Raw genomic sequence first — 12,910 nt, 5'->3', positions numbered from 1 at the left:
GAGACAGTTTCTATTAATTCTTCTTTAGTGTGGGTAATATTTTCATGATTAACTCTTAGGTCTAATAATTTTAGGTTGAAAATTGGGCATTAAAGATTAGTACGTTATAATGACTGTAGAATTTGTTGTTCTGAGAATTGTTGATATTTTATTATAGCAGGTAATTAATTGCTTTGCTTGTACTTCAACTTCAAAACATATCCCCCATGCAGTGTGCAGCAGCTGATGCTTCTGGTTAGTGTTTCTTTTACTTCTGTACGTTCCTTTTTCAACCTGGCTCCTTGGAGATTGCCTCTGGACCTAGTTTAGTAGACAGCCAGGGATTTTGGCAGAGGTTCACTGAAATGTTAGAGCTAAATCTTCCGGTGGTTGCTTGTTTCTAAGGGTTCCTTTAAATTTCTATTTGTTCTTCCAGCTCTAAATTTTGCCCTTGGACAGCTTGAGCTGTCTGGCTGTATATGAGTTGGGGAATACCCTGTCAAAGTTGGAGCAAACTCGCATAGCTCACCAGGAACAATTACAAGGGTCTCACAAGGGTAAATGTCTCACTGCTTTCTGTTTTAACCCTGGGATCCTTGGCATCTCACACTCCAGCGTAGTTAGTGGTCAGCCAGAGAATTGCTCAGACATCTGCCACCTTAAGTCTTTACGACTGCAGTTTTCCACCACCAGAGCTGGGGGAAGCAGGTAGGAAGTATTAATACAGTTAAGTAAGACAGCTACATTCTCATAGACTTACTTACTATTACCAGTGTTCACTTTCTCCCTGCCTTTGGTCACTTTCTAGTACCTTCAACTAGTTGTTTTAAATCATTTGATTCAGTGTTTATCGTTTTTATTTGTGGGAGAAATCATCAGTTTTTTTGTGCTTTCCTTGGTGTGAGCATTTCTATTGTCATTTAAAACATTTTACCCAAATGCTTTCCATGCTAAGGAAAAGGCATCACAAGAGCTCCTCTTAGCAACCTTTGCTAACTTTCAGGCTGCGTAGGTAAGCTAGCCCTCCTTTGGGCTTCCCTGGTACCCTGTGCATAATTTCTTCCGAGCTCATATTCCATATGCATGTCCACTTCCACAGGTCCAGTGCAGAGCCTTGCACATGGTAATCATTGGATAGTACATATTTATGGAAGCAAGGTAGAAGGAAAGGAGGAAAGGAAGGAAGGGAAAAAAGAAAATGAGAAGCAAAAAGGAAAGGAAGGAGACAGGCAGACAGATCGTGGGGGACCAACTCTGATGTGGACAGGGCGGGAACTGTAAGGGAGGAAGAGGGGGAAACGAAGTGGAAGGTGGGGATGAGGGCTGCCAGAGACACCTTCGTCTTTATCACAACCTCACTGTTTTCTATTTGTGCTGTCCGCTGTTTTATACCCTTGATCCAAAAACAAGGGTCCAAAATGCTCAGAAATTCTTATCAAGGCATTTGAGATGCAGACCGATATGTTCAGCACAAGAATTGGACCTGGAAGCTAATCTTTTGTAATCACCCTGATTATAAATGATGTGAATTGGATGTAACTAATTTTAGGGGAATTAGACAGCACCTATCTTTTAAATAAGTTACTGTAAACTTGTTAGTGCTTACTTGTTACTGAAATTAAAGGAAAAGTACCTAATATTTGTTGAGTTTCTAGTTATGTGCCCGGCACCATAACTGCCACTATACTAAACAGTTGGTATGTTCATTGTCCAGTTTTAATTTATCCTGTTCATTTGCATAAACAAGCTCATGTAATTGTTCACAAAAACCTAACAAGGAGGGTTTAGAGAAGGTAAATAGCATGTTCAAAATTATACCACTCAGACATTGGTGACTGAGATTTAAACACAATATATCTAACTATAAATATCTACTTTTTTTCAGAAATGGTTTAGTTTGCATTTAATTTATATGATTAAAACTTTTTTTTTCCATCTTCCCTCTGATTAAAACTTTAAAAAGTCATAAATTCAAAGCACCTTCTGGTACACCAGGTGGGTGGAGTTTTTGCGTGGGAACAAAAGCTGGAATCTGTCCGAAGTGTTTTAATTGAGAATTCCAGTAATGATCATGTATATGAGGCTTAGGCCTCAAGCTTAATTATCTGTCCGTGAGGCTCTCTAGAATGGACTTAGTATGTTTTACTAACATCCATGTATGTTTTTCTACTTTGAATTACATCCAGGTATCCCATCACCTCCCCCACACAGATATACACATGTGTAAACTTAAAATTTCCTGCAGAGCTTGCTAAAAGTGCAGATTTCTAAGTGCCACCCATAGAAATTCTTATTCAATTAATCTGGGCCGGGGCATTTGTAAAAAGGACCCCAGGTAATTCTAACATACTGGGTCCCAGCCCATCCTTTCCGGTCTACGGCAGCCCTCCTGGACTGAGTAGCAAAGACCTTGCTCAGTAGGTGCACAGCAGGATAAAAGAATAGTCTCAAAGCCCCAAGATAATTTAGTCAAGTCTCTTTCATAATCCATAACGTTATTACTTTCATGGGTTATAACATTGCCGACATATGTTGTAAACATTTTAATATACTTTTATTAATTTCACGTTACTTTTTTAGGTTAGATACTTTTGACATAAAGCTGAAATATACAGTCTGTGAGCTAATACATTCTAAGACCCATATCTCCTGCCTTTGAAAAGTAGAAGCAAGGGAGAAAAAGGAATAAAAGTAGACCTAGGTCACCTATTCAAAAGGTTATAGATGGATTTTACAGCACTTAATTTTCTGCTTTCTTAAGGACCTTATTTATATGTTTTGTTTGTTTGTTTTGTCCTTTATGGCCTCTTTGTCATCATCCCAGGACACTAGTGACTTCTCCCAGGCCACACCTGTCTTGATCATCTTTCCCCACCTGCTTAGGGAACTTCCTCCCTTCTACCTTTCCAGATATCCCACCTTATTTTCCATACTTCTCTTCATTAACTGGCCATAAAGTGATTTTCTGCACCTCCACCCTGCCTAAACATGCAGTTCCCCATGACTCACTCTCTCCAAATTGCATCTGCAGCATCTGCTCCAGCGTGTTCAAGTGTCATCACCATTTAAATACATGACTTTATGTCTGTTCCCATCACATCTGTCAGGCCTATGGTATAGTGGGAAAGACATGTGTTGAGATATGCTCTTAGGTTTGTTTCTGATAATGTTGTTATTTAAATAGCTAAATATTTTTTCAAATAGCTCATCCAATCACTTTTGTGAGGATCAAGTAATGGTATCCATTCTTCGAAACAACACATCTGGTCTGTAGCCGATGCACAATAAATGTTAGTCACCATCATCTTTTCTGCATTAGATTTAACAGTGATTTATTGAGCACCTATTATGTGTTAAATCCTTTTTCTTTGGGCTGGAATGACTGAGACAGAAAAAGTACCTGTCCTGATGGAGCTTACATGCTAGGGGAGAAATAGAAAATAGTAAACCAATAATATTAATCTAAAGTAAATAAAATAATTTATTTTTACCAAAACAAATTTCATTTTGATGTGGATAATAACAGAATGTTGATTAACTATAAACCCACCTTCTTTATATTTACTCTGTATAAACTTTAAGAGACGTACTCTTTCCTATAGGGAAACACTGCAGGGTATTCAGACTCCTCAGCAGGGGCTTCCTGTGCTTCAATACATAATAGTATGAATCCTCCATTGATCACATACCTATGGCTGGATTAAGCAGATATGTCTTCAATAAATACTTACCAGGTTGAGGGATAATCACTGAAAGGAGAAGTGGGATTGATTGGTACCAGTTAGGATCTTGGCAGGAAGAGAACAAATAAATGTCATGCTGAAAGGTGGGAAGACTGAGTCCGTTATAGAGTAGATGAAATAAATGACTGTAGGATTTGTTTCCTGGGATAACCAGGCATCACAGGCTTCCTTTTCTTAGTGAGAAATCAGAAGGTTTTCCTACTGCAGGCAGCAATGTTGGAACAGGGCTTCTGGTGGAGAGTCAGTGGGGAGAGGAGACCCAGTGGGGAGCAGAGCTGGGAGGGGCGGGCAGTCTGGGCATGTGCCTTTTAATAAAGCTCTTAAGGAAATTCTGATAGAGTCTCTGGGCTGGGAACCATTGCACAGTGCTTGAGATATAGCAGGTGTTTCATAAACATTTATTGACTGGCTGTCAGACTAGCTTAGAGGAAATCAGACAGCCGACCACAGAGTGATAGCAGTAATACTGTCTCTCTTCAGCAGTGGGAAGAAGCTAAGCAGAAAGGCTCAGTATGGTACAAAGTTGTTACTTTTTTTTTTCTTTTTTAAAAACAGGAAAAAATAAAATAAACAGAGTCCCCAAATATCCCACCCCACCCCCCGTGCTAAAATCAAATCACAGCATAGTTTTAAACAAAATATATGGTATAATTGGATTATTATTTTTGCATATTAGCTATTGGAGCTTATAAAAAATAACCTTCAAAACTTTGTGGCTGGAAACAATATGTGATTATTATTGCTTTTGAGTTCCCAGGATAGTTAAGTGGTTCTTTCCGAGAATGAGTTGGCACATCTCCCTGTCTATGCTTGGCTGTGGGTTGGGTGGGCAGCTCTACTGTTCTTGGATGAACTCTCTTGCACATTTGGGGGTTGGCTGGCGAGAGGCTGGCAGTGGCTGAGAAGACCAGTCCTCCCCCATGTAGTCTCTCATCCTGGAGACCAAGCTAGACTGGGCTGTTCACATGGCGGTAACAAGGTTACAATAGAGTGAGCAAAAGTGTGTAAGGTCCCTTGAGGCCTAGACTCAGACCTGGTACATTCAACAGATGAAGCAAGTCCCAAATTCAGCCCAGATTTGAGATGGGGAAACAGACAACACCTTTTGATGGCAGATGCTGCAAAGTCACATTGCAGAGAATATGATTAAGAAATCAGTGAAGAAATGCAGCACAGCTGTTTTTATGATCATGATCCATACTACTGACCCTGAGTTGTACATTGTTTATTATGTCTTTGGTCAACACTAATTCTACTCTTTTGGAAAAAAGAAGTATGTTTGGTTTTTGGAGCTTTGGAGCAGTTAATGCATGAGGTGTGCAAATGGGTACCTCTTAAATGTACTTGATAGGCTAATGAAGGTAAACATTTCTGGGTTGTACTGAGCAATATTTAAATGGTATCAGAGAGTTGTGGTCACTGTTTACTTTTGTGATTCAAGTGTTTTTTTAAGTCTTGAAATATGATTTATTAACTCAAAGAGTTCCTTTTAATTTCTTAATTAAATTAACCAAGAAGCTTACTATGAAATGCTATTTGCAGGGTGGTTCTTATACTGCAGTGTTTCATTTTCTCCTGATCTAAAATAGTCTGCCTTCCCACAGAAACAGACCTGTAAATAGAAAGAACAGATTGATGGTTTCAGAGGGGAGGGGTTGGGGATCTGGGTGAAAAAGGTGAAGGGATTGAGAAGTACACATTGGTAGTTACAAAATGGTCCCAGGATGTAAAGTTCTGTACAGGGAATATAATCAATAATATTGTCATAACTATGTATGGGGCCAGGTCGGTACTAGAAATATCAGGGGGAACACTTGGTAAAGTATATGATTGTCTAACCACTTGTGCTATACACCTGAAACTAATATAAAATAATGTTGAATGTAAAGTGTAATTGAAAACAAAAATTTTTTAAAGAAAAAATAAAATAGTCTACTTTCCAAAACTGCCATTGACAGATAAGAGCCAGAAAATAATTTTATGGAGTCAAAGAACATTTGTTTTCCTTATAACGTTTCAAGACTTTGCCCCAACTCTGGGCCTTTTCCTTCTTTTTAAATCTTAAACTCTACACTATAGAACTGGACTCCTTGACTAGAGTGTTTACAGGCCGGTTCATCCTCTTTGTTCCAGAATTCTGGGTGGCCTGCATTTTTCCATCTTTAATAAATAGCCTGCTCGTGAATGAAAGACCACTCCTTACATGTTAGTATCATTCACTCAGACTATTAAAGAATGCCTGCCCTCTGGTGTCCATAGAAATCGTTACAATAAGGAGCAAATTAGCAAGTTGATCATGCCAGAAATAAGCATGCCATCCTACAGGGATTTTCTACTAGAAAGCTTCCTCAAGGCTGCCAAGTATGGCTGTACAGCTTAAACACTAAAAAACAACCCCAGCCCAAGAGGTCAATGAATGATTACTGAAATCTGTCCCCACTTTGCCTGTCTAGCCATGCATCCTATGTCCAGGCTGTGACTTTCCAGAGGGGTTGCCCATTCAAACTTCATTCAAGGGTGCCTGCCATCAAGCCTCGTACCACCTGGAGTGTGCAGCCTTATCTCCTTTATACACACTTCTGCACAGCCTTGGGGAGGCTCATATGAGTCAGCTGGAGACGGCTCTGTGTGTCATTTTCCTTCTCAGAAATTAAAATTAGACTGGTGAGCTGAATGATAACACTGAGTCCCAGGTTATCAGAGGAAGGGATTAAGGAACAGAGGGGCAAACATCCATGCTCTGAAGTCTTACTTTTAGCTTCAGACGATCCCTGTATTTGACCCCACCCTACCTACCCAGGGGCTTGTTGAGAGAACGAATGAATGACCATCCAACTGCATTTTCTAATACTTCTTTGGCCTCCCCCTCCCCAACCTTCCACTCTCCTATGCCATTTCTATTCCTTTGATTGTATTATTGTTCCTACCTGTCATGCTGTCTGCTCTTTTCCTGGACAACACTTAGTTCCGTGTCCACTTCCTGCATGAAGCTCTCCTCTTCCAGCCTTCGTTAAGCCAGGGGAGGAAGAGTCGTGAGGCTGAGCATAGGTGTTGAGACTTAGTGGAAAGGGCATTGACCTGGATCAAGGACCTGCATCTTCGCTCTGCCAGGAGATGGCTCTTTGATCTTGAATAGATGTCCTCACCTCTGTGAGCCTCATCTTGCTCTCCCCAATTACGAATGCATCAGACATGTGTGGCATGCATAGTGCTGGTGAGGTGGTATTAAGTGGGTCGCGGACCAGTATTTTTTGGCATGTTAGTAGAAATGAATTTATTTAAATGTGTTGGTTTGGGGAGAAAAAAAAACCCTGAAAACATTAAACCCATAGTTCTCTGGGTACTATTATATGTGACAAGGTTAGGTATTTTAAATTTGAAAAGAGAGTTGATTTAAGGACAAATATTAAGTAAACAATAGCACAGGTAGTAATCAGATACAACAAAAGTGATAAGGTGGTATTACAGCGGTGAAAGTCGGTGACGCACCAGAGAAAGTCATCATCCAGCCTTCTTCTAACTCTCGTGTTGGGGCCCTTCTCTCTCATTTGTTGAGCACTGACAGTTTGTCTGTCCCTGCTAGTTGCCAGTGATGGTATACCCTCTGTCCTCGTAACAGCTGTGTCTGATGTTCCTTGATCTTCAACACACTCATCACAGCATAAAGCACAAAATAAGTCTTTAAAAAGTACTTGTGGCTTCACTGATTTTTTTGTATTGCCTCCATCATTTACAAAAAGAATTGACCCAGCGTGTCAATATCCTCATTTCAAAACCACGTTCACTTTTATAAATGTAGATTTTTATTTATAAAAGTCATTTAGACTTATTATGTAAAATTTGGAAAATACATAAAAGCAAGCAAGCAAGAAAGAAAGAAAGAAAGATTATATTCTTATAATCCAACAATGAACCCTGCTTATATCACTCCCTGAAAAATTGTCCTGCAAAATCCTATCAAGTGGGGATCTATTTCTGTTCAGTATGTTGGGAAATTGGAGTAATCCTGATTTAAAATATTTTTGTCATCCCAAATCATAAAATCAAAAAAATTTCAGTGGTGAATCCAGGAATGGGGGTTCACTGACACCCTTATAAACTGCAGTTGAGTAACTGACACAGAGGTGAGCCAAAGCTGGGAGAGGCTACTGTAGGCCAAGGATAATACTACTGATACTCTTTGCAAAATGCATCGTGTATGTAAAGCTCTCTGCTAAATGACGGTTTACAATTTCGTATATACATATGCTGATTTGTATATTTGTCTTTCCTACAGGGTTCCTCGAGTCTCTGGATGACTTTTACATTCTTAGCAGTGGTTTGGTGTTGCTGCAGACCACAAATAGTGTGTATAATAAAACGCTGCTAAAGCTTGTGACACCCCAGTCTCTCCTGGCCTGGCAGAGGGTTCGTGTGGCCAATATGATGGCCAGTGACGGCAGGCAGTGGGCAGAGATATTTTCCAAACACAACTCTGGTAAGTGGCCCTGCAGAGTAACTTCTAGGCATGTACCTATGTTTAGATTTCAAGTTAACCAGGAAAGCCATGGCCCCACCCTGTTTCATGTCTCTCTCAATATTTCAGGCACCTATAACAATCAATACATGGTCCTGGACCTGAAGAAGGTAAAGCCCAAGTACAGCCTTGACGCAGGCACTCTGTACATCGTGGAGCAAATTCCTTCATATGTAGAATATTCTGAGCAAACCGAGGTCCTACGGAAAGGTACCTTCTTCATGCTAGAAGTCAGAAGTGGGCTGAGAGTGTGTGTGTGTGAGTATATGATGAAGGGGTGTGTGCTGGGGAAGAAAGGATGGGACTGCCACTGCTAGTTACACTGGGAAAGAACTCCCAGGTTCAGCACAATGTGCAAAACCTGCATCTCAGACTCTTAAGCGACAGAGTGTAGATTGGAAAATGCATCATGTGTGTAAAAGCCAGGCATGCACCATCTCGTGACTCCCACGGCTCTAAATATTACCTTCTCTCCTGGGTTCCCAAGTTAAGCTTTCAGTCCAGTTCAGCAAGTATCTGTGGGGGTGCTATGCTGGCGCGGGGGCGAGGAAAGCTCAGGTGCGGGTGCAAAATCCCTGCCCTTCAGGAACTCACTGTCTGGTAGGCACAGAAAGCAGCCTTTATAGAGCCCAGTAACCTAAGAAGGGCAGTAGGCTCTGATTTAACCAAAGGTTTCACTGTGCGCAAGGGGAGGGAGACCAAAGGAGCCGTTGTCAGTGGGAGGGGTCAGGTGAGGCGGTTCTGGAGAACAAGAACGTAGCCCAGACACTGAGGCCCAGGTTCTGGAGCCACACTGCCTCGGTTTGAATCTCTGCCTGCTCCTCAAACTCTGAGGCAAACTACTCACTCTAAGTCTCATTTTCTTCATCTGTAAAACATGGCAGTAATGGGACAGGTCCACCGTCACATCTGTAACTTTGCATTCTTGGAACCTCAAAACTCTAAAACCAGAAGTTGTTTTGTGGGGGGGTTGTTGTTCTGGTGGGGGGAGTCCTTGTTCAAGTGATAGCAAAATATGACCTGGTCTTCTCAGCTCATTTGGTAGCAAGAACTACCTTGAACTGCCTATTTATAGTCTCTATTTCCTCTCTTCCAGATACTGTTCATACATTAGGCTACGGAAATATCAGGATCTTTGAGCATGAGGTGTTCCCCTCAGAGACTAATGCCATATCTAGTATATGAACTCCACTGCTGTTCTAAAATCTACAAAAAAAAATTGAATTCTGAAACACATCTAGCCCCACAGAGTTTTTGGATGTGGGAGTACAAACCTTTATCATTTCACAGGATTATAAAAATAACTAATTGAGATAATTATAAATTCTTGAGCACATTGCTAGACTTACTGACACACACAATAAGTCCGCAATGAATATTTGTTGAGTAAGTAAGTGAAAGTGAAGATGAAGTTTGAGTGGCGGTTTAAAGGTCCAAAAAGGAGCTCACTAATTTGGCAAGGAGATGGGGTCAAACAAATGAAGGCATGAGAACTGGTGTGACTGAGAAACTTATCAGCTCAAGACAGCAAAAGGAAAGGCTCTGAAGTGAAAGGTAGCCAGGGGAATATATCAGCCCCGTATAGCCTGCTAAGCCAGTGGTTCTCAACCTTCCTAATGCCACGACCCTTTAATACAGTTCCTCATGTTGTGGTGACCCCCAACCATAAAATTATTTTTGTTGCTACTTCATAACTGTGATTTTGCTGTTATGAATCGTAATGTAAATATATGATATGCAGCATGTGTTTTCAGTGTTATAAATTGAACATAATTAAAGCAAAGTGATTAATCACAAAAACAATATGTAATTATATGTGTTTTCCGATGGTCTTAGGCGACCCCTGTGAAAGGGTCGTTTGACCCCCAAAGGGGTCGCAACCCACAGGTTGAGAACTGCTGTGCTAAGCAGTTTAGCCTTTATCCTTTAGGACATGGAAGTTTCTGAAAAGTAAGAATAGACTGGAGATCAGAGAGAAGACAAGAGACTAATTAGGAAACTGTTGAAATAGATGGGCTGATTAACGAGAAGGAACAGAACCAAGATAAACTATGGACCGTAGGGATCACGGCCTGGTCCTCAGTTCCCCAGGTCTCCAAATTAATTTTGTAATATGGGTAGGAATGGCTCATTTTAATGACATGTACATAATATGCACAGAACAGAAGTAAGCTGAAAACTGCAATTGCCAAGCAGATCAGATACTACCAAGTAGCAGACCTATCTCCTTTTCTGGGAGGAAAATTCATCTGAGAAGTCAAATCATGAGGTGGTTACTTGGTTAGCATGACAATTCAAAACTGAAACCCTCATGGTTTAACCTTGAAGGCTGGAGCATCCGGGTCCTAAGAGCCTGACAATAACAGCATACCTCCAGAGAGAGGTCTCTGAATGATGGAGATATCCCTCTGTTCACTGACTGTCCTATAGGCAATAACTCCAGATACTATAATCTGAGATGTTCCTGAAATGTTGATCACACTATCGTTGTGTCAAATGTTTGATTACTCAGCGACTAGTGGCCTTGGCACACTATCAAGTTTTGAATGAAGCTGAACCATTATGAATGCCTAGAGTCAAAGGAGTTGAAAGCCTACTGGAACCTTAAAGATCATTTCCAATCCCCTCATATATGGACTCCCCCACCCCCTGGCTAAAAAACAACCAACCAACAACAAAAACAAAATTAGATTAATTGTCTAAGACCTAGTTATTCAGCCCTAAGCCTAGAATTCAGGTTTTCTGAAGCCCAGCACTGTATTCTTCCACGCTCCCATGACTGGCACCTGGCATATTCCCCATTAGGACCACATTATGAAACCATGTTTTGGCATTCTACTAACCAAGTCCACTGAACTGAGCTCCCTAGACCACTTTGTGTTATACTTCACTTTGCTTTATAAACACTAAGGTTATTCTCTAGTCAATAGATTGCTTTAAGAATTGGGGATGAAAACCAAAGAATTCTGGTGCTCTTTTCCCTTTAATGGAATAATCTGGAGGTATACCAATTCTATAAATTACAGAGTTGACTGCCAGGATTCATTTTCTATATAATATCATTTTGTAATTACATACTTGTGCCAGGTTTCAAAAAAAGAAACAACTATCATTAATTACATTTCTTTGTTCCCAATCTTTCCTTTTCTGTCTCCCTCCTTGTCAACCCCACCCTTCCTTGTCAATCCCACCCTTCCTTCCCTTCCTTTCCAAATCAGGATATTGGCCCTCCTACAACATTCCTTTTCATGAAAAAATCTACAACTGGAGCGGTTATCCAATGTTAGTTCAGAAGCTGGGTTTGGACTACACTTATGATCTGGCTCCACGAGCCAAAATCTTCCGGCGGGATCAAGGGAGAGTTACAGATATGGCATCCATGAAATATATCATGCGATACAACAGTACGTAGCACATTTCTCAAGAATCATTCTTCAAAACTCCTTTTCCTCCCCATGGATAAAGAATCCATGTAAGTTTATCATCTCTGTACTAGAAGGAATTATAAGAAGTTACTGAATTATTTAGCATTCAATTAATATTATACATATTTTACACTCAACAAACAGGATTTTGCCCAGTTTTGTAAAATAACAGGAAAAGATTCTATAGATTTTTTTTTATTGAAAAAATTGTATGTGAAAGAGAATAACCCATATGGCGTACTTTCTTTGCTTCTGCTATTTTACTTTTCTTTATTATTATTATTTTTTCCATCACCATTTATCCCCCCTATAACTTCTCAAGGTACTTTTTTTATTTTTAACTACCACCCCCATCCTGCAAACACAGGTTTCCTTCCAAGGACAGAAGCAGCCAATAAAACAAAAACTACTCATTTCGAATAGTATCAAAGTCAAATTTGTCAAATTTGTATTTATTTTGCTGAAAAAAAATTGATGCACATTTATCCTGTCAATCTCTCTTCCATCCATTCTTCATTGTGCAAAGTTCTTCAGAGCAGGCTGGGCCTGGGGGACTTGCAGTTGCTTCTACCTAGCACAAGCCAAAGGAGACTTCTGGATCTGGGAGCAGGCTAGGCTGTGGAGGCCCCTCGGGTATATACTCTCTGATTACCTAGGCTTTAGCAGGTCCAGAAGGCTTAATGTGGATCAGTAGTATCTCAGAAAAAAACAGTGCTCACTCTTGTCCCCACCTCTGTTTCCTAGATTATAAGAAGGATCCTTATAGTAAGGGTGATCCATGCAATACCATCTGCTGCCGTGAAGACCTGAACTCACATGACCCAAGTCCTGGAGGTTGCTATGATACGAAGGTAACATGCTACTAGCTTTTGAATTTAATTTCCCCCGTTTCTACACGTATTCAAAGGCAAAACTGCAAAGGTGTTGGTGGCATAGAGCACAGTAGTGTTTCTAATCATCTACTCAATTCAGGATTCAGCTTTTACAAATATTCTAGTGATAGGTGCCCTTGCCTAACTTCAAGTCGCTGCTCTGTCACTTAATACTAAATCACATAATCTTACAATGCTCTGTTGCTTCACCTGTAAGATGGAAATAACAGGACTTGCCTCATAGGGTTGTTGGGAAGGATAAACATTTAATGTCTATAAGATATTTAGAACAGATTTAGTGGCTTATTTGAAAATGTACACATCATGATGCTGATGACAGTGATGTTTTTACCAGACTGGACCCAAATCCAAGGA

At 40.4% G+C, this 12,910-nt stretch overlaps 1 protein-coding gene across 1 annotated transcript in view; it reads left to right on the top strand.

Moving 5' to 3' along the window:
• PLBD1 (phospholipase B domain containing 1) overlaps positions 1 to 12,910 on the top strand; it is a 57,491-nt gene that overhangs the window by 42,718 nt on the left and 1,863 nt on the right. The window contains exons 7-10 of the mRNA XM_090272878.1: positions 7,999 to 8,199; positions 8,308 to 8,448; positions 11,457 to 11,642; positions 12,408 to 12,514. Coding sequence (XP_090129004.1) covers positions 7,999 to 8,199; positions 8,308 to 8,448; positions 11,457 to 11,642; positions 12,408 to 12,514 — 635 coding nt within the window. The remainder of the gene's footprint in view (positions 1 to 7,998; positions 8,200 to 8,307; positions 8,449 to 11,456; positions 11,643 to 12,407; positions 12,515 to 12,910) is intronic.

This window comes from Furipterus horrens, unplaced genomic scaffold (assembly GCF_987537825.1).
Source record: "Furipterus horrens unplaced genomic scaffold, mFurHor1.1.pri manual_scaffold_4, whole genome shotgun sequence".
In the NCBI taxonomy this organism is placed as follows: Eukaryota; Metazoa; Chordata; class Mammalia; order Chiroptera; family Furipteridae; genus Furipterus; species Furipterus horrens.
This window is presented reverse-complemented; position numbering and strand designations above follow the sequence as displayed.